Below are 22,507 nucleotides of genomic sequence, written 5' to 3' on the forward strand. Positions count from 1 at the left end.
TTTGGGTTGTAGTGCAGATGAAGGACACTTAACAGAGCATGGAGTGACAGCAGGACAGGGAGAAGGACCCAATTCTCCCATCGGTTCTTCAAGTTCTCAGTTTTCAAAGACTTGTCCCCTCAAAAAGAGACTTCACAGGTTTTTGAGGATGGGGAAGTGAAAGCACAGATGAAGCAGTGGCAGACCCCCGCATAGTAAAATAAATCCAATGTGACTCATTCTCCATTTTAACCAAATTAGAATATCTGTGGCCAAAATATTCTCACAATAAAGTACATCTTGAGTGACAACGGCAATAATTGAACCCAAAACAATTACTTGAAATCAACACAAATAATCCTGCTGTCTTCCTTTTTCCTTCCCTATGACTATTAAGGTTGTTATTCATGAAGAATTCTCCAAAGAATGATTTATGACATGCCATTAGAAGACATATTTCTATGATATTTCTAATGTTTATTTATTTGCAAATACTTTATACACATTAAGCATGCATAAAAACATTTTATAAATTCTCTGTGAATAGATTTGAATGCTGAATTTCTTCTTATTTCAAGGTTATTCTTCAGTTTTCAAGGTGCCAAAATTAATTTCTTTAATAACCAATCCTTTGTGCCTACTAATTAGAAATATCCAAAACAATTTGCTATTTAAATCTTATGTCATTTCTTCTGATCCTTGATTGGATCAGTAAAGAAATTAAGTAAGACCCATATGAATTGTGAATATTACTACTGAATATGTAATTAAGGTTTTGATTAATATTCTGGCACTCAGGCTTAAAATACACCTTCCATAAGTATTTGCACTAATAAAGCTCAAGCTCAAAAAATCAGTACAAGTCATTAATACAGTCAACCAAATTCATAAGTGAACTTCAAAAGAATACTTGCAAGGGTTTTTTATGATGATGGTTATGAACAGTGTCCTTTTAAGTTGGACTTCTATATTAGTGCTAGCTGTCAAGTAAAGCTACTGGCCATCTTTCCTCCTTAGGTGCTGGTATAAAATTAAAAACTAGCAATATAGGTTTTGCTGAGCTATTGAAAACATCCTGTGTTATTACACATTGATAATTTAAACGGCAATTGTTTCAAAGCTCAATGAATCATTTTATGGAAATTTAAAATCCTTTAAGACATAGCATTACATTAAAAAATGGAAATTTTACTTTTTTTGTTGTAATACACTTCTATTTCCTACTTAGGCCATCCATTAGGAACATTTTTTATGTCACTGCTGAAATATACTTAATTTTGCTGACAGTCAAAATTTTCAAAATGTTCTTCCTATACAATACCTTCTGCACTTCAAGAAAGTCAATCAGTACCTGACACTTAACAAACAGAAATGTATGGACGTATAATTTAATTTTTTTTTGTTATATGACTCTCTCATTTGTAAAACATCATAAAAATTACTGATAACAACTTCTTAACATGAATTCTGAAGTAGTATGGTATTCCACAAGCCTGCCATATTAAAAGATGCTAGATCTGTAGAAAAATTCTGACTCTTATCACGGAAGGTTGACTTTGTGAGGCTGCACACATCGTGTAATAAGGATATGGGCACTGTGAGAATAGATAGAGTCAAGAAGAAGGACTGAGTCCAGGTCTGGAATTGATTTTGGGATGAGTTAGGAATGGCACCTGCTCAAAAATACTCCTCTATTTTAAACATGCTCTTAAACCACAAGTAGCAGCAACTCCTCATTACTTCTGTTACAGAATATCTCCAAACCTGCACACAACGTCATTCTCCTGCTGTGCTATGAAGTTTTCAAAGGAACAGAAAGAGAACCTTCTTCCAAACAGCTTGCCACCTTACCAACAAAGGTGAGGCTGGAAGCTGTTAAACACCTGCTCTGGGCTGTCTGAGGCAAGACCCACACGAAATCACAGGCTGATTGTGAGGCCAGCATTCTCTCTCTAGAGGGGCTATACTTCTACACTGATGAGTGTAAAGCACCCACAAACTCACAAAATTCTCAGTCTACATGATAGCATATGAGTCCAGGTTCAAACTGACAAGCAAATGAGTCCATTTCAACTAGAGCCTTCTCACGTCCTGGATTTTTATGCTCTGCTTCTCCAAACACACCAGTAGGCTGTACAAGGGGCTGATTCAGTCCCTTCAGAGATGAACTTAGGGACTGATGGTGGGATGACTTGTTTAGCATCTTTTGCTAGTTTCCTCAGCAGCCCTCTTGATTTAGTCTGACCATGCAGAGAACACTCCCAATAACTCATTATTTCTCTAACTCAACTGGATTATTAACAGAGTAGCTATGTCATAGAAGTGACACAAACAGAACGAAGACAAGTTATAGAAAAATGTACATCTCCAAAATCTTATATTTTAGAAACAGAATAAAATAATGAATAGCACACAAGGGCCACACACGGCTCTTAGTTCAGTAAGGTAATTTTCATAATCTCTCATCATGAGTTCTTAATTCACCTGTGTAGTAAAAATCGCTAACAAAAATTCTTGACTGTAAATACAATCCCTCCTTTAGACACATGCATTAACACACTATTGTAAAAGTTCAAAGCCATTATTATTGAGTTCTCTCAGCCACATTAATTATCCTCCACACTGTATTTGGCTTTACTTGGGTAAATCCGTAATTACCCAGTCTTTACTTACAGAACATCTTTGTTTAATATACTTTGTTTAATATACTATGAACTCTGTTTACATTTATGTTTTTTCCAATAATTCTGTTTTGAATGTAGGTTTGACCATTACTACTGGAAATGTTCTACCCTCAGCCTATCTGTCTGCTGTGACCCATATAAGTAATTGGTTTTTGAGCTGAAATGTCCAGTGCTTGTAAACTCTGGATTGAAGTTGATTCTAGCACCTGCACTTTGTTTAGAAAAATTCCCAGCTCTTGTTACCTAAGCCATTTTTTTCTCATGGCATGTTGGATCCAGATTGTAAAGCATACTAACAAATAAGGAAAACAGCATAAGGGAATAGGTGTGAGCTAACTTGAAGCAGCAAAATTAGCAGGTGAAGGAAATAGGGTAAAGGACAGAAATTTTTTAACCTGTATAACATATTAGGGTTGTAATAAGCATAAACCCTTGTGGAAAGAAATCCTTAAAATACTAAAATCTTTCTTTAAAAGCCCAATAATGTCCATTATAGAGAGATCTTCATGTTTTCAACACGCTTAACCTAAAACTTGTTTTGACAGACACATTGAACTGATAATTGGTTTTGAATTGTTTCTACCTAGATGAATTTCCTTCTGAGTATCTCAATGTATATTAGAGAAATTAAGCTTCATAATATCCATATAACAACTAGATTGCAAATATGTACTAAACAACAAAAAAGATAACATCTTCAGAAGTATGCACTGCTTTTGACTGCCCAAACTGAGCCATTTTAAATCCTCTTTTCCTTTCAAGAAAAAAAAAAGATAATGAGCTCCACTCGAATTAAAAGAAAATGGAGATGCAGTCTTTCATTTCTGAAACTCAGACCAAAGGCAACCAAAAGACAACCAAAATTATTCATACTGAAAAGCTGGACTACACTCACTGTGAAACTAGCAGCAAATTGGGAAACAAGAAACCGGAGCATGAAGATAGGGTTCCATTTCATCCACAACACTGCTGCTTATGTTGATAAAATAAACTACAAAAATGTTATCAGGAAATAAACTCAGAGCAAGAACCAGGAACTCAAGCCATTTTTAAATTGCAGTTTTTAAATTACTACTTATTCACTTTTGCAACAGACAACAGAGCAAAAGTGTGAAACAACTACTGGATGGACACATCAAAGACAGGGAAAGATGATGAAAAAATTAATAAACCAATCCTTCAGCTAATTCAGTTCATCTAGAGCTACTCCCATAAGCTAAGCAGGCATTTCATGTAGATCTGTATTATGGTGCTATTTGTGGTTACACTATATATGAAGGATGAACGTTTGTAAATGGAAATACTGGTAGTATACTTCCAGGATAAGAGAGAGAGAAGGTTAAAAGGTGGGAAAAGGCTGAAAAAGAATTAATTAAGCAGTAAAGAAGAGAGACAGGGAGACCCATATTTGGTCTCATCAGAAGTCCCTAAGTATTAAGCTTTCCTCTCTAGCCTCACAAACATGACATTTCTGTCAGTGTTATGTCACGGCTCCAGCAGGAAGGGTAGTAAAATGTCCCCATCCAGCCTCGCCTAGGCATCACTGCAGAAACCACTCAGGGAGACAAGATCTGACCCCTCACAGCTGGAAAGGGCAGTGGACTCAGATCTCCTAAAACCTGAGCAAATACTCTAATCGCAAGGGACATTTCTCCAGTACTATAAACCAAAGCAGAGTCAGCAATATTTGTCAGGGATCTAAGCTCATCATTGCTAATAAAGCAGGTATAAACAATGCTTGCCAACTGAATCCACTATGGGATTTTGGTGCCACTGCAGCCTAGCATCTGGTTTGCAATGGGCTTAAATAAGAAAGAGGAACTCAGGCTGTGTGCTGGGGAGGTTCTGAACACAGCCAAAATGCAGCCAAAATGCAAACCTCTAGGAAACTTTCAAGTTGAACATTATGGTCCATTATGTTTAAGTTCCTTAAGAAACTTCACACAGAATCACAGAATTACAGAATAACAGAGTGGTTAGGGTTTGAAGGGACCTCTGGAGATCATGTAGTCCAAGCCCCCTGCCAAAACAAGTTCATCTATAATCCTGTGCAATCCTGCACAGGATTATGTTCAGGCATGTTTTAAATAATTCCAGAGAAGGAGACTCCACAATCTCTCTGGGCAGCCTGTTCCAGTGCTCTGTCACCCTCACAGTAAAAAAAGCCTTCCTAACAAGTCTGTTGAGCCCAATTTTCTAGGTCATATTTTCTAGGTCATATTTTGGACAAACTCTATATGTCCAAAGAGTATCTAAATTCTGCTTTGCAGATCTAAGTCCTATTTTAGATCTGGCTCACAGAAGAATTTCCATATAAAGTCAGCATATAAAGATTAGGGCTGAAGAAAAATAAGATACACAACTCCATCTATACTCTTCTTTTAGATAAAACCCCCATGCATTTATAATGACAAAGCTTATTTTTCCACACAAGCAAATGGTGAAAATATCAGCACAGTGGCTTTTTGTTGCTTTCTATGCATGTACAGATCTCTCTATAGATAGTTGAAGACTAGTGCTTGATACTTAAAGGTATTTTCCTTGGACCTGCCAGAAGTAATCTACTGATCCTATGCACTCTACATGGAAAAATACCACTCAAAGAAATTTCTAGGATCCTAGAAAAGATCAGATGTTTACATGAGAACATCCCATTAAAGAGGGTAAAGTGGAAAACTGTGGCAATGTTAACCTTCATTCTTAAGGGCAGAAATCAATCTGATATATAACAGCTGAGAGAAACAAGGAAAACTGTCCTTCCATCTGTAGGTTAATTCACTTTTTATTCACCATAAAACATCTGCATCTTTCTCTAAACCAGCTGGTACCATCCTTGGTACATTAGTCTTGTCTAAGTCACACCTTCCAATTTTAGATGAACAAAAAGTAGTTACTTTTGCTGTCACGTCACTGGCTGCCAAACTTCCTTTGAAGACATCCCACAAGACAGTCATGCTCCACGGGCTCCAACTCATGACATCAAATAATTTGTAACTGATAGCATTAACCACCCCCACTGATTATCTCTGCCAATCAAAAAGATTTATATGGCTTGCCATGCAAATCTTATACCATAAACATGCTGAACAGCACCAGCTTGTTGTCAAAGGAAAAGTAATGAAAATAATAACATAATATAGCAATTATTTTATCTTGGGAGAAAAAATACATTATAACCCATTTCAGCCATTCAGGCAGGTAAACAGAATGAGAAGAAGAGTGATAAAAAACCACTTCAGCAATCAGAGCCTATGGGGACATGATAATTTATGTTATTGTTGCCAGAAAATTCAGGTAAAATGTCCTGGAAAAATATATACCCAAGACTTATTATTTTTTAATTCTAAAATGTATGAAAAGATGTTTCAGAGCACTCTCTTCACTGTCAGCTGGTGCCACACTGATAACTTACATTTGTATTTATCATTGTTCAGATGATTACTCACTGCAATCAGAGTTTATCTAGCATTTTCTCTGTGTATCTAACATTTTTTGCTCTGAGTTTGCCCAGACATACAAATCTTCTGTTTTCCTGCCTCCTTCTACAGTTTCTCAAGCAGTCTCTTAGAAAATTATTCAAATAATCCCTCTTTGGTCAATGGCGAAAGGGAAATAAACTGGAGTGAGGTACATAGTTAGGAGGGTTAACTGGCATTCCCATGCCTTTTCAGAACCTGACTCCTTTTCTACAGGCTCACTCAATTCTCCCTCATGTTCTCTTTTATATCATCCTCCTTTCATTTTAAAAATCAAGCAAATCAAAACAGTTCTTTTTATAGCCTGTTTGCTACTTCCACTCCTATATGTCCGCTTGACGCAATGTATACACCTGGCAGCTGTGCTAAAATGGACAAAAATGGCACCACTTTGTAAATATACTTTAGTAACCACAAATTTCCTCTTGAAATGCAAGTAAAAGAGCTATTGATTTTGTCTGTGCCTGATAAATTCCTTCCAAACAACCTGTTTACTGAAAATGTAAGTCACTATGTGATTTATCTGCCTTACATTAAAAGCTACTTAATTGGAACAGAGAGACAGAAGAACGAGGTAATACTGTTACAAGTGACATAGGTATTGATTTTATTTTAATTTTACTAGAACTTTTGTATCTTCGTGGTCAAGTCAGTCCTTATGGACAAATATTAAGGACTAAGCAGCTGACAAGGGGAGTACTCCTCTGAACAAGTTAAACTTTGATGTAAATAACCTGAAGAATGAAGCAGGATAACTGAGGCTATAGATGATGATGTCACACTTTTTTTCCTTTCCCACAGGAGATGTGGACATGCAAACTGACCTTTCAGCAATAAATAGTTTCCCTGATGTGTGTAACAGAAATTATAAAAAATCAACCAACCGACCGAAAAAAAACCAAAAAACACAAAGCCAAAAAAACCAAAAAAGAACCAACACACCAATTTGGTTGCAATTTTACAACATATACAAACAAATTATAATGTGAAGCATTTCTCTGAATTCATGGTATGTTCATATATTCTTTCCTGCATAGTGTTGGAGGACTCTTAAATAATAACTACACATGGTGACATGAAATCCTCTGAAACACAAACCCTTGAAATCATACAGATTTTCCACTTTTTTGGAAAAAAACCAAATATAAGTCCTTCTCATACATAAGTTTCTAGAAAGCATTCTGTGTATAAAATATTAGTTTTCCTACTAGACTTATTGAGCGATCAGAAATTTTAGTGCTTAAGCAGTCCTTTGAAAATCTGAAAACTTATGTAACTGATAAATATTCTCTACAGAGAGAATTCTTGTTAATTATTAAAGTATAGTATCTTTCTTCTAAAGTACATCAGCATCTTTTACACATAGCTGAGGTTATTAGAATAAACTGAATACCAAATCTGATTTGTATGCAGACTTGCAAGAGATTTTTAAGAACATAGTAAAACTTCACTTTTGTGTTTCTAAAAAAATATGAAAGGCACAGACTTCATCTGCATACCACTGTCTTCAGAAAAAGAAGGAAAAAAAAAGAAAAAGAAAATATTTTGAATATTTATTCTGCTGAACGTAGAAGCAAAACTAAATATGGTCAGGTCACTCACAGGGTGGGCTGCCCCTTCTAATCCTGCTGAGAGGGAAAAAAAGAAAACTTTAATTGCTATTTCTGGGAACCCATCACCTTCCTGAGACCTAAAGACACAGCAAGCAAAATAGTTAGCCAGTAGGACTTTAACTCAAGCACTGCAGTAACTCAATAAAAGAAATATGGTATTGCTGAGTGGTAGCATTTCACTACACTAAGAGACAGATGGGGAGGATATGCAATAATCTTGTCTAGGAAATGGCTATGATTCATAAATTTGGACTCCATGTGACAAATTATCTGACAGATTTCAAAACAGTAAGAAAAACTGCTGTCAGATCGAGATATTATCACATCTTAGTGTGAAGTCCAATGGCAGCTGGAATTATTGACCATGTAACTACACCGAACTCCTACACTACTACTGCAGTAAGTGTCAAAACTACTGTGTAGAGCAAAAGTGCAAAACCAAATGAACTTATTTAAGTTTGGAGTCGAGCTAAGACTGATGACGTTTTTCTTAATTTGAACTACCTTGGTCCCAGTTCCATCTTAGGGGGCCAGTCATGCTTAATAGTGAGCACCTGACGAAGTTGTAAGGATTTCTCATATACAGAACAGTATACAAGGCAGGCACCGTTTTCCTTTTTTTTTTTTCCTAATTCTAAGAGCATAAAGTTGTTGAAGAGGTGAAGCTCATGAACACAGGCAATGAAATTTCTTTGGCAGATGACCCAGACCTGTGATAAATGCTTCCGCAGGGCAGCAGAGAAATTGCAACTCACTCTGGTCTCAGAATCCAGTATCACCTCTACAACCTTGCTCCAAGGATTTTTTTTTTCCAAATAAGAACCAGGAAGGAGAAGTAAAATAATGGTTTCTTATTAATACACATAAACAGATATAACACAGCATCACTAAACCATAGCCTCACTTGTCAGGCAACTAGACCCACTGTGGAACAGACACTTGTCCTGGAAAATATCACCTGGAAAAGCCTGCAATTAACTTGGTGTCTCTTCCTTCTTCAGGTGGATTCCCACACAGCTAGGAAATCTCAAAACCCCTCACTCTGTTGAGAGGAATGTACTTAATCATCTCAGTATTATTTTAGCTATCCAGAAATAATTTTAAAGGGTAATTTCCAGACCTCCTCTTTCCAATGATTCACCTTTCCTCTGACATTGTTGGCTACAGAAACTTGACAGTTCCCTTTCAGGGACTTTAACTGCAGCCTTTCAGACAAATGACAGACACTGTGGGAACCTCCAAGAACCAAGGCAGGTTGCTCGCACCACCCAGCTTCAAGGCACAATAATTGTCTCAGGGAGCTACTTCTTGCTTTCCAGACACCACAAGCTGGGTGCCAGCAGTCCTCCAGTCTCCTCCTCTCACCCACCCAATTTCCTACAATCCACACTCCCCCCAGGGCTGGGTCTCAGGATGCCTTTTCCCAGCTTCAGGAGCATTGCTATCCAATCCTGCCAGCCCAAAGAAACCTCAGCCAGAGAAAATTTTTTTAAGGAAATGAACTAGCTTCACAGACACCAAGTGAATGCTACTATCTCTTACATCCGGTCACCAAGTCCTGCTATCCAGTGCAAAATCTGAAAGCCATGGCTAAGCCTGGGAAGCTTAGTGAATCAAAGGGATGCTCAAGGGCAGTGGTTAGATACTCTCATGCCAGCTCAAAGGGCAATAGTTTATCCGAATTTTACTGGCCCATATTCCTCTATGTAGTCCTTATAGACTATAAATTAAATCACCTGCTTTCATTTTTGTTTTTCAATGGAACACAAAGAACCCATGCATCTTCCTTGTACTCCACAGATTCTACTAACAATCAGCCAGGTCTCTCACAGCACATACTTGGGAAAACAGGGCTCCATAGCATGGCTTCTATGCCCATATATTGGTTAAAAGCAGAATTATTGGTAAAGAAATGTGTCTGTATCTATCTCTGAAGGCAAAATCCCATCAATGATCATATTTTAACATGAAATTAGCTGCCAATGAAGGCCTAGTAGCTGCACTTTGCTGTGGCAAGGAGGTCCTCAGAGACTTCACTGGTACTTTAACAGGACACTGTTATCAGGAAGCTCATGAACATCCAACCCCAGAGAAAAAGTAAATTATATCTTTATCCTTCAGAAAGGAGGAATTCAATATTCTAAAGTTTGTGGGGAAAAGAAAAAAGCTATACTGATTTCAAAAGAAAAAAAATTACATTTTTATTCAGAACTGACTGGCAGTTTAGCTGCTCCTGGAGCTCCCCTTCTTTACATTCTAGGAATAAAAACTGTTTTAGTAATTTTAGATTGCCTATTTCCAGCATTGTTCCATGCCACATTAAAGAGCTCATTCACTTCCCATTATCACATTCTAGTTAAAATTAACACATAATCATTTTAAATGATCTGGCTTTCAGTATATTTGTAAACAAAAAATTAATCTCAAAGGAAAAGCTTTGAAATTGTTAAAAGTCATCCTGACAGAACTAATTAGTAAAACCACATTTTTACAAGTTTGGTTTTTGTTTGTTTGTTTGTTTGTTTGTTTGTTTGTTTGTTTTTAATTTAATGTAAGAAAATTAAGAATGTTGGTATTGTCAGTTGTACCCCCCATTCCTCGGGATAGCTTCCTTAACTAAGCAGTTGACACAGTTCCCCTAAAAATCTTTGGTAATGGGACATTTTTAATAGGACACAAAAGACAACAAACACCACATAAAAACAGAATGAGCACCAGTTTCAGTATCTTGAGAATCAGGACTCAGTAAACTTTCTCCTCATTCCCTGATATCCTTGCCCTTACACAAAACCAAGGAACTTATACCTAGGGCTCCTTGTCAACAGAGAAACGACGGGCATCTTACTGTCATTTTTGCTGAAGGAAATTCAATGCAATAAGTAACAGAAAATTAAATGCAGACATATGGGAGTTTTAACCAGGGCCAAAAGAAAAAGAGAAGGGAAAAACTGAAAGCTGAGAGGAAACACAGTGAGAAGCACAGAACAAAGGGTAACATGGGTTTTGTCGACTGGGGGGATGGTGACCCCAGCACATGTGCACTTGTGGTGCTCACACAGCCAGCACAGTCTGTTCAGCTGTGTCAAAGAAGGAGTTAGTCTCCAAATACCGGCAAGTGGAAAACATTTCAGATCCTCCTTCAGCCTAAATAGCTTGAATTATTTTCTCAAGACAGTGCCAGTGTTACACTGCAGAGAAAAAGTTCTGGACTATTAAGTGTCTAAATAGACACTCTATTTTCCAGAAAATTTCCACAGATCATGTTAGTTCTGATGCCATGCTTATGTACAGAGTTTCTCAGGGTTTGATGTGACCTCTCCTCTTTGGTGCCGATTATTAGTTGTAGACGTTTCCAAAGGCTCTCCCTTATCAGGAATGTATGCGGGGAATTAAAATGAAGTCACTTTAATAAATTACGAAGTGCTGATATGCAACACTGCATACAAGCGACCATATATATTTGTATGTTTGTGGAAAACTGCAAATAAATACTACAAAGTTACAGACAGACAAAAAATTCTATGGCTCTGTTTCACTGAGGAAAAAAAAGGCATTGCCATAAAAAGGCTAAACCATAAATCATGTCCTAACTTGCCTCATCAGTCTAATATTCTGGTAGTCTGATGTTGCTGCATATAAAACACAAATAAAAGCTACATATGATCAAAAGAGACTCAGCTAGCTTTAAATATAGAGGACTAGGTGCTCTTCCAAGGAGAAAATTGGATTTTAAAAAAGACTGTTCTTCATCAAAAAGCAAGCAGCTAGAGAGCTCTAAATTCCAGACACCTCATCTGACAGAAGTGCTGCACAGTATCAGATCTCACCCTGCTCCACCCACAGCCCTCCCTGCTCTTTGTATTCTCCACATGACACTAGACCTTGTAAAACTCTCTTCTCTGTCACTCAGCATGATCCACAGTTTTGTCTTCTATATGGGTCATATCAACATGAATTTCTACATACAATTTGAGCCATGGTACCTACTTTTGTGTCTCTGCAGGTTGGGGACTAAACATTACATAAAAACCATCTCACTCACAAAGTCCTAAATTTAACTTGTGTTAACTTGTGTTCAGCTGTGGAGGTACAGCATAAATGAGCATATAACCAATCAAGATCCAAAACAAAGCATCACTCTTTGTTCAAATTTCTGCTTCCCTCTCAAGTTCGTATTGAGCACACCTGTAACTTTGAGTTAGTTTCACAAGTTTAGAAAATTGTATTTATCACAATGAACAAAATACTCTGGAAAGTGAAAGACAGTTATGGCATCCTAAGGTCTTTGATCAATTATCTAGCAGCACTTGGACTCCTTGATGCTTAAGGGCCACAAGCGGAACTGAGCAGTACCAGATACTGCATTAATACAGAGTAAAAGCCAGTCTTTGTTCAAAAGGATGAGACAGATATTAAAAACTTCAGCCTTAGAACTTTGGAATAGCGACAAATTAAACTCTCTAATGAAATAAGCGGAAAAAAAAAAAACAACAAACCACTGTTTCCAAAACAGAAGGATGACAGAATTTCTTTTCATCCATCAGACAAGAAACCCCAAAGGTATTTTCAGCTGTTGCTTTAGTGCACTTGCCCCACTGCATGACCTTCTTCAACAGAACATCTGTCTTCCAAAATTTTATGTGAAAGTTTTAGCTATTTATACACCATGCCTTCTGAACCCTGCACTTTTCAGGCAGCACTAAATGTATTTGCAGTGCATTCAGCCTCCATATGAATCTTCCCTGCAAATTTGCTCAAATTGAAGGAAAAGTTTACTTTTGAAAACTATGATGTCATCTCCTTCCTCAGTAAGTGCCTTCCACAACCTGCTTCAGCACATCCTTCCCATAACGCAGTGTGTGTCGCTTGCGGGTGGTTTTGAGAACTGCTACTCAGAAGTTTGATTTAGAAGACATTCCTTTAATACATCACATATATAGAAAACGGGTATGCATAGCAAGGAGATGACTGCTCACAGCATATGTGTAAATCTCATAAAACAGCATCGGGGTGTTACCAGAAAGTAACTCTTCACTGTCAGTGAAGTTCCCTGCTGGCGGCAACGGTGTCCTGGTCACATGTGAGGACACCAGGAGACGAGCATTACGGGGGTATGGCCCCTTTCCCCTATCGGTTCTTTTATTTTACGAGCCCCCGGCGCAAGTTTCCCAGGAGGTTCAGTGCACCTGGCGCTGTGCGGGCGGGAGGCAGCCGGGCGCCTCCCCGGGCGGCGGCCGCCCGTGCGGCACAGGGCGCTCAGGGACACGGCGGGGCTCCCCTCAGCGGGGTGGGAGACGCCGCGCTCGGGACCGCTCACAGCCTCGGGGGGGCCCGGCCACCCCGAGCCCCCGACGGCCAGGCGGGTCCCGAAGAGGGACCCCGAGGTGGGGCAGGCGGCGCTCGCCAGGCGCGGTCCCGCACGCTGCCGGGAGCGCTCCCCCATGGCGAGGGGCTCAGGCCCCGGCCCCCGCACCGCCCTCGCCCGGCTCCTCACCTCCAGACCTGCCCCAGCTGCAGGATGTGGACGAGCGACTGCAGGAGCCAGATGCAGAAGGCGCAGGACGCGGACCGGCCGCCGCTGGCGCGGGGACCGGCGGCGCCGCTGCCGGCGGCGTTGCTGCTGCTGTTGCTGCTGCTGTTGGTGGCGTTGCCCTTGCTGGCGGTGGACGCCTGTCGCTGCGGCGTGCTGGGGCGAGCGGCGTCGATGTCCGCGGCCGCGGAGCTGCTGCTCACCAGCAGCTTGCTCTCGGCGGCGGGGCAGTGCCCGGCGGCGGCGGCGGCGGCGGCGCTGTCTTCGGTGCTGAAGTCGTGCGCGAACCAGCGGAAGCTGAAGACCTGCACAGAGAGGGAGCCCAGCAGCACGAAGAATAGGGTGAGCCCGAACCACCAGCGCTGGCCCCGCAGGTAGTAGTCGACCGCCAGCCAGATGTCGGTGCCCACGTCCGCGAAGTACACGGCCAGGGCGGCCAGGATCCAGAGGCAGTCCCACAGCGAGTAGCGCCGCTGCTCCCTGCCCAGCCGCAAGCACAAGGAGGACGAGCCCCCGCCCGAGCCCCGGGAGCCCCCGCCGCCGCCCCCTCCGCCGTCTCCTCCTCTGCCGCCGCCGCAGCAGCAGCAGCACCGGGAGCCGCCGCCCGAGCCGTCCCTGCTGCCGCCGCTGCTGCAGCACCCGCCCCCGGGCGCCTCGTCGTCGTCGCTGCCGCCGCCCGGCCCGGAGCCGGTGGGCAGCCCCGGGGCCAGCGCCTGCACGGAGCCCGAGTGCTCGGAGTTCTGCAGCGGCGTGAACGCCACCTCGCCGCCCTTCTTCATCTTCCGCCGCCCGTCCGACTTCGCGGCCATGATGCCTCCCTCAGCCCCGCGGAGAGCGAGAGGGAGCAGCGAGCGCTCCTTTATCCCGCGTCTCCTCCTGCTCCTCCTCCTTCGCCTCCTGACTCTTGCCTCCCGCCCTCCGCCGCCGCGGACCCGCCGCTCCCCGCGTCCCCTGTCCCCGCGCCGGGCTGCGCGCCCGCGGGCGGCTCCTCCGCGGCGGCCGCGTCCGCAGCGCCGCCTGTCTGCGGGGAGCCGCGCTCAGCCCGCCCGCCCCGCCACCGCCTCCGCGGGGGCCGGCGGTGCCGGGGCCGCCGCCGCGCTCCGCTCGAGCCGGGAGCAGGCAGGGCTGCGCTGCCCGGAGCAGCGCATCCCGCACCCGCCTCCCCGCCCGCCTCCGCCCGCACCCGCCGCCGCCACCACCCAGCTGACTGACGCCGGGAAAGAGGATGACCTCATCCCTCTTCCCTCGCTGCCGCCGCCCCCCGCCCGGCACCGGCACCGGCACTGGCGCAGGGGCGGGGAAGGGGGCGCTCGGCGGCCGGGAGGGGAGGGCTCGGCGTTGTCCCGAGGGTGCGGAGCACGGCCCTGCGGCGGCGAGGGGAGGCAGTGGCTTTGCCGCCTGGCCCGGGGAGGTGGGCGCGGCGGCGGCGAGGGAGCGGGTCGGCGAGGGAACGGGGCGGGGTGAGGTGTGGCCGGCACCCCCCGGGGCCGGGGCCGCAGGAGCAGAAGGTCGCGGCCCTGCCGCCGGCTCTGCTGTCGATCTCCGGTGCCCTCGGAGCGGTTTGTGTTGCCTCTGCCCCGCCGGCGCGGGGTGGAGTGGCGGGACGCGGGTGGATGCGGACGGGGCGGACAGGAGGGCTGCCTCCCCCCACCCCTGGGCTTCTCGCTGCGAGCGGGGATCCTCGGACCGGGGGAAGCCGCCGCCGCCGCCGCCCCGGAGCGGTGACTGAGGGCCGGCCCCGGCAGCGATGCCCAGCCGTAACACCCGGCCGACGGAGCGGGAGCCACGGGCCACACTGCGTGGCCGCGTTGAGCCCCCGGCCCGGCGAATCCCGCTGAGCCCCTCGCCGCTGTCCCGGCCGTCCCGTAGGAAGCGCCGCCGCCGCTCCCTAACTTTGTGAAACGCGGTTGCGAGGTGCAGCTCTCGGATTGTGCTGTGACTCACGCTGCCTCAGAGGCGTTCGGGGGAAGGTGAGGAGACACCGTTTTATTCCACCACCTGGAGAAATCGTGTTTTAGGCGTAAAATTCACTAGGCGAACTCACGATGCCTTTCACTGTTCCCCGCCCCTTTCCCCACAGCCGCGGCTGCACGCGGAGCGCGGCCGCTCCTCACACACAGCTCGCCCGCGTGTTTCGGGAGCAGAACTGGCCTCGCTGGCAGTTCCCAACTCGGACAGCGAGCGGCCGAGGCCGGGAGCGGCCGTCCCGGGCGGAGCCGGCGGCCGCTCACCGCCGAGGAGCACAGACCCCCTCAGGGCGGTCCGCGGCAGCCGTCGCCCTCGGAGCCCGGCGGGGGATGCAAGTGTACGCTCGCTACCCGCTCACGGACGGCCACCAGCCTCTTGCCTCTGGGAGTCATAGGGCTTGGGCTGTTGGTTGGGTGGGGAGACATTTGCCGCCTACCCTTGACCCTTCTGCCCTCTCTGTACTCTTGCACCTCTAACCGTACAGAATGAGCAACTAACTGATCTGTTCACATTTTAATTTTTTTTTTTTAAACCTCCGGAATATTTTATAAGCATGCCTTCTCCCTTCTTAAAATAGAAGAGTGAGATAGTTCAACCACGTTGGTAGAATATCTTAATAGGAATGGCAGTGAGACTGTGATAGGGCAGTGTTACGTTAAGCTATGTGACTAAATATAGTCCCTTTAAGTTCATTAATTAAACAGAAGAAGTCATATGGACAGCTGAAAAATCTGTCTTCAAACTCTTAAATGTACGTGGTAAGTATAAAATTGCCTTTAGGAAATTAGGTTTTACTGATATATACCCCAGATTTCAAGAAAAGACTGCAGCATGCATTAAAGTATTATTCAAAGAGTGCTGAGCACACAAAAATCAAACTTTGGAAGATGAAGACCATACATGAAACTAATTTGGTTAGTTATTTTGCATGTTATCTCACAAGAGCCTTTAACTACATTGTCACATAGTGGTTCTCAAATAATACACATTTGCTGTCCAATCTCTGTTACCATGGTATAACTTTATTTCTATTCCTTTTGGAACCCCATATTTTATTCTCACTACAATCCATATGATGTTTCTTGCCTTAGACTTATAATGCAAATTGCTTCTTTCTCAAGATATCTTTTCATAATTTGGTCAGCAGCTATACATAATAGAGTGCATTCATTTAAGGTCCCTTTCAACCCAAACCATTCTATGATTCCAAGACCACCTTGTCAGCAGAGAAGGTGCTTAATAACAAAGCTAATTTAGTGGCAAGTTTATGGTTTATATATATCAACAAGTTTCCAGCATTATTCTATTTCATAGAATGGTTTGGGTTTGAAGGGACCATGAAGATCATCCGGTTCCAATCCCCTGCCATGGGCAGGGACACCTTCTGCTTTACCAGGTTGTTCAAAGCCCCATCCAGCTTGACTTTGAACACTTCCAGGGATGGGGCATGCACAATTTCTCTGGGTAACCTGTTGCAGTGTCTCACCACCCTCACAGTAAACAATTTTTTTCCTAACATCTAATCTAAACCTGCCCTCTGTCAGTTCAAATTCATTACCTCTTATCCTATCACTATATGCCCTTGCAAAAAGTCCCTCTCCACCTTTCTTGTTGTCCCGTTAGCTACTGGAAAGTGCTATACAGTATCTACAGAGCCTTCTTATAGTTACATCTTTAATAAAATGTTATAGTGTGTACTTTAAGTTACTTTAATTGAGTCTGTTTAACATGTACAGGTCTAAAAGATGCCACAAATTTATAATGGAGGTTATAGTGTGATACATGAGTGAGAGTGATGGAACAACTGTGCTCCTAGAATTGAAATCCTAACCTAAATTGCTTGGGCTGTAGGTGGAGTAAGTGGGTTACTCAAACGTGTCAGATTAAGATGGAGAGAATAAAATGGAGGAGAACAAGGTCCAACTTACTAAAAGGGCAGAAGGTGCCTCTGAGCAATGCAGTAGAAATTTAAGAATATAAATGGCATCAGTCCAGCTGTACATCATCTTCAGAAGTCATGGTAGCCTGTTTAAGGCTACTCCACTTCTCCTTAAGTGGGGCAAATTTTCTGGTATGTTTGCCCTGAACCACTTCACTAAAGGGTGAATTTGACCAAAGGAATTGATCCATCTTCCAGGAAGACTCCGGTTCACCACAGTGGGTTCAGATCTGTAAATCTGAAAGGTGTTCAGTTTGCCAAATATTTCACTGTGGTGGAGAGAGTTTTACATATCCTTTCCTATATTTTTCTGTTCACTCTCCCCCTCCCCTCCCCTCTCCTCCCCTTCCCCCCCCTCCCCTCCTCAGTAGTGGATTCAGCTACTGTTGCATTTGAGAGGGAAATAATATTTCCCACTGATTTTCATGTTAAAATTAACTGTCTGTTAAATGAAGACAGTGCATTAGATGAACACTTAAATTAAAGGCTGTTTGATACGCTATAAGAAGAATGTCTTCTGTTTTGTTTTCTCACTTTAAAGATAACAAATAAAAAGCATCCCAAATAATAATAGTAACAGAAACAAATTTCCTCTTTGTTAAACTGACGTAACATCTATGGAGCTATCTCAAGGCCAGAAGAGTTTGTATATACACAGTGTGCAAAGCAGCATGCATTCAGCTAGCCAATGTTGGCACTAAATCTCAGAAATTATTAATTACAAAATATAATTGAACGGCAAAAGTGAGATCACATAAATAGATATTTCCTAAACCAAGTACAGAAAAAAAATATATTTATTTCTCATGTGAAGGTAATTTTTGTCTGAAGGAGATTTTATTCTTGGCTTTCTTTTTCTCCAACTTTCTTTAAAGAAAACATTTTTATGGATACCACTGCTTTTGTTCTGAGTTACGACTCCTGTTTCCCTTTTTTGCCCTTAACAATATCTTATAATCTATGTCTACTTTAGCAATACTTTTTGTCTTTGTGTCTTTCTGTTTTTTCACTGTAGACCATTATCAATTGAAACCTAAATGTCCAGGAAATAAGCTTCTGGGTTCCAATCCTCTTACCTTTACTCAAAAGTATTTTTTAGCTCTTCGGGTTCCTAATATGTTTTTCCAAGTCTTCTTTAGCTATATTATACAAGCTGCCATTTCAAAATACACTCAAGCTCTTGCTTGCATATCTCTCATTTTGCCATTAGAATATCAGTATACTGTACATGTCTAATAATTTTTTGCATACATTCATTCCCAAGGATTCCAAAATTGATTTTCTTTTGTTTGGCAGTACTTTTGGCAATTGCAGTTTAGTGCTTGATGTTTCTGCATTTTCTTCTAGTTCAGACTAACTGAAGCATTAGAATGAGCTCATTGTACTGGATTTGACACATTATGGAAGCATTCTGACACAAAAGCCTGACTTTCTGACTGTCAGTCCCTTGGGGAGTAGTTCTGTGTCATGAAGGAGCTGTGCATAACCCTACTGTCCTGGCAGGGCTTGCAATGGACCAGTCTCTCCTGCTGAACAAAGCTCCTGAGCAGCCCTTCTTAGAAATAAATGAAGTCCTAAACCGTAAAGAGTTCTCTGGTGATGTCTTCCAGATCTGGTGAATCTGCTACCAGATCTTCCTTCCTTCCTTCCTTCTCTCCTTCCCTCCCTCCCTCCCTTCCCGATGAACATTCGTTTTCTCATTCACTCAGACATTGTCTCACTGCTATGCCTTCCATAGATCTTACTTTAACTAGTTTTCCATGTTAAAACAGTGCCCTTAGGAACATATGCACATTGAATCAGTTTTTCAGGAGCATAAAGTAAGAACTATTCTCCAAAATGTTTAGAGGTTTTAGGTGTTTTCAATAGATTCTTGTTTAAACTGTACATGCAAGTGTCAGTGGAAGTTGTAATATAGGCTGTATGTTTAATATTTATGCACTAATTGCCTTTTTGCCCAACCAGCTTCATTCACAACAGGCACATGCCACTGTATGCTCTGATAACAGTTACTCCATTGCAAAGGAAGGATGCATTTCCTTTCAATGAAGCCTATATTTCAGCAAATTAATATAAGCACAAATCAGAAATACATTGGTAAATTATCAGAAATACATTGGTAAATTGGTATGCTGTTTAGAAAATTAATATTAGAATACTATATTTTTTTAAAACATACTTAAGCTTCATGGTGAATTGGGGCTGTAGTTTCTTTTATTATATTTCCAGAATGTCTGAAGATTAGAAACATGTAAATACATTCAACTGTATGCTCTAGATTGATAGATAGATGGATAGATAGATAGATAGATAGATAGATAGATAGATAGATAGATAGATAGATAGATAGATAGATGGATAGACAGATAGACCTGATTGATTCCAGGTTTAAGCAGACAGAGAATAGCCATGCTTTGATGACAGCATCTGGATTTAAATATTACTTATGAAAGAAGAAATTATTTCTTAGAATTTTTGAGAGATTGAACTCAGGATTTCTTAAATTTACATTTGTTGTTTAGAAATGGATTCCAGTCACCTTTCAAGTCACTTCACAGTATGTATTTAAATATATAATCAAAGATAGACCTAAATATATATGGAATGATAGAAGAAGACATAGCCATATAGTAAAACATCGAGGAAGCAAACTTTGTACAATGCTGACAACCCTTTCACTGTCATTGTGCATGCAGAAACCAACCAACAAGCAAGCATATTACTTTTTATGATAAATGGGAAAAGCATTTATGGAATGCCTAAGGGGATATTAACATGCCCTCTCACACTGTAAAATGTAATTAAGAATTTTCAAAAGTTTGAAGAAGAAAATTAAAATCCCCATTATCTTTCCCATTTTTGATTCATCTGTTCAAAATGAATTCAAGTCGAGCAAAATGATTGTAAGACGAAGATTCAGCTAGCACAGAAGTTACAACACTGCTTTGCACTGTTCAGTACGGAGGATTTTATGGACTTTTCCAGTCTACTGCCTTTCTTTGTGGAGAAGTGCAAAAGAACATTTCAAACTGATATGTCAGCAGAGGTGGTTTATATTTGCAAAGACATTTATAAATACTAACAATGGAAGACTAGTTGTTATCTATCCAAGACATCTAAAGAAACTCAAAAGGGAACTTGGTACTTCCTTTTTTCTTATTCTCATGCCATTTCCACAACTGACAAACTACAGGGTGGGTAGATGCAATATAACTGGTTGTATGTACTTAAAAGGAAGGAATTCTTTCTTATGTATGACGAGTTTCAGCAAGGCAGTACTTGGAGTTGGTGGGAGAATATTAAATGGTCCAATGAGCCAGTCAGAGCATTGTTATATTTTTTTCAAGTCCTTAACATCATCAGCAAAAGAAACTAAGACGCTCAAGGGCTTAAATGGGCAAAAATGTGTCACCTAGGTCAACCTAATAATATATATAACAGCACACCAGGAGAAGTGGATGAAGAAAAAAGATACAGTTAACCAATACCGGACCTTTAATGGCCATTTTCAGACTCTCTTTTGTCTAAGAGTCTATATTATGATCTTCAGGGTATATATTTTAGTACCCAGCTCCAGGTTTTCTCTGCAGTGCAAAATTAAATTAATAATAATGACAATAATGATAGTAACAACAATAGCAGCAGAATCCTCTAGCCACTGCCCTATTGCACAGATCTTCAAGGACAGGTTGCAGCAGGGAGAGGCAGTTGAAGACAAACCCTTCTCTCCACTACAACTTTACCTTCTCCAACTGATTGAGTTCTCTCTCTGCTCCTTCCAAGACTTCTTTGTGTGCCAGATTCATGGGTTTCTTGTTTACCCAGGCAGACTCTTTTCCATGCGACATCTCCGTTCCCCACAGAGGCATCAGTGGTGTCAATATATGCCCAGGTTTTCCATAGGCAGAGCAGGGTGCTGGGAGGAAAAAGACAGGGCAGCACCCTTGCTGTGTAGGAACAGCAGAGTGCACACGAGGAGGCAAGTCTGTAATGTCCCTGTCTTTGGCCTGCAATTTTTCCAAAAATCATCCCACTGACAAGTGAGAGATACTAAGTGACTTCTGTGCCAAACACAGCAGACATCACTGTATACCATGTGGAAGAAACACATTTGGGGTTTGGCACTGGTCACAAGCTAAATATGCTAACTGGCATGTCTTCCAAGGAAGACTTGAACAGGAGGTTATATGGTATTTCAGGTTTTCTTACCAAAGTGAAATCGCCTGCAAGCACCCATGATGCTCTTGAGATGAAGCCCTCTGCTATGGCGGCCCTGTTAGGGGAAGGCTTAGAGAGGTGTTTACATGGCTCTGGATCAAGGGAAGGGAATCAAAAACCTGATTTGGGCACCCTACAGGTAGAGAAAATAATTTTCAAATATGGAAGGCAGCTGCAGAAGAAGGATACTCACTCTTAGTAAGGAAAAACAGATTAGGAAGGCACCATTTACACTTGATAAATCAGAAATGACATCAAAGAGAGCTAGTATTACAAACTATTAATGAAAGACATAATAATGAAACAAATCACATAATAGATCACAATGAAGTGATTCAGTGTAATGAATACTGATACTAAGTAAGTGAACTGTGCACTCTGGGGATACAATTTCAAGTCCATTCCAGAGAGCATGGTAGCAGAGGGAGAAAGAAAAAGCACTTCTAGAAGAAATTGAATCTGTTCCATTGCTCACACTTACCACATCCACACCTTATACCTTTTGATGACATAGATAGATAAAGGTAGATAAAAATGATATTACCTACCAAGACCAATTATATGCACTTCTTTTTTTGTGTCAAAGTAACAACTGAGATCTCCACACACATAGAGATTTCAAGCATCCTCATTTCACAGAATAATGTGAGTGAATAAACATTAAATATATTAAAAAGACAGCCAGACAATGTTTCATCAACACAGATTAGAAACTCATTTAATTCTTGTGATTATAGAAAGCACATAGCTGATACAGAACATGATGGCATCTTGAGGGTGAAACAGGTCTAAATTTCAAATCTTCATAAAGATTTTAGGTTTTGGATGTACAAAAGGTGAAGCCTTTGATTAACGGAGGGATGACCTATGTAGCTCATATACAATATTTGTATTTTGATCACACACATGAAACTTCTGGTGATGTGCAAGTCATTATTTCAGTTCAGACTTGCCTAGATCCTAAACTCTTCCTGAGTCAATTCTGACAATATCAAAGCCTACCAAAACAAACATTAATTTGTGCATCTGTAGCTAAATATATTACTATTTATTGTGCATTTGCAAAAATAATTGTTCGATTTCTTTCTTTTTTTTTTTTT

General features: G+C 41.9%; 1 protein-coding gene across 1 annotated transcript in view; it reads right to left on the minus strand.

The window, feature by feature from the left end:
• XKR4 (XK related 4) overlaps positions 1-14,091 on the minus strand; it is a 218,558-nt gene extending 204,467 nt beyond the window's left edge. The window contains exon 1 of the mRNA XM_017830994.1: positions 13,247-14,091. Coding sequence (XP_017686483.1) covers positions 13,247-14,091 — 845 coding nt within the window. The remainder of the gene's footprint in view (positions 1-13,246) is intronic.
• Between the last annotated feature and the right edge of the window lie 8,416 nt (positions 14,092-22,507).

This window comes from Lepidothrix coronata, unplaced genomic scaffold, assembly GCF_001604755.1.
Source record: "Lepidothrix coronata isolate B3197 unplaced genomic scaffold, Lepidothrix_coronata-1.0 Scaffold6, whole genome shotgun sequence".
Taxonomy (NCBI): domain Eukaryota; kingdom Metazoa; phylum Chordata; class Aves; order Passeriformes; family Pipridae; genus Lepidothrix; species Lepidothrix coronata.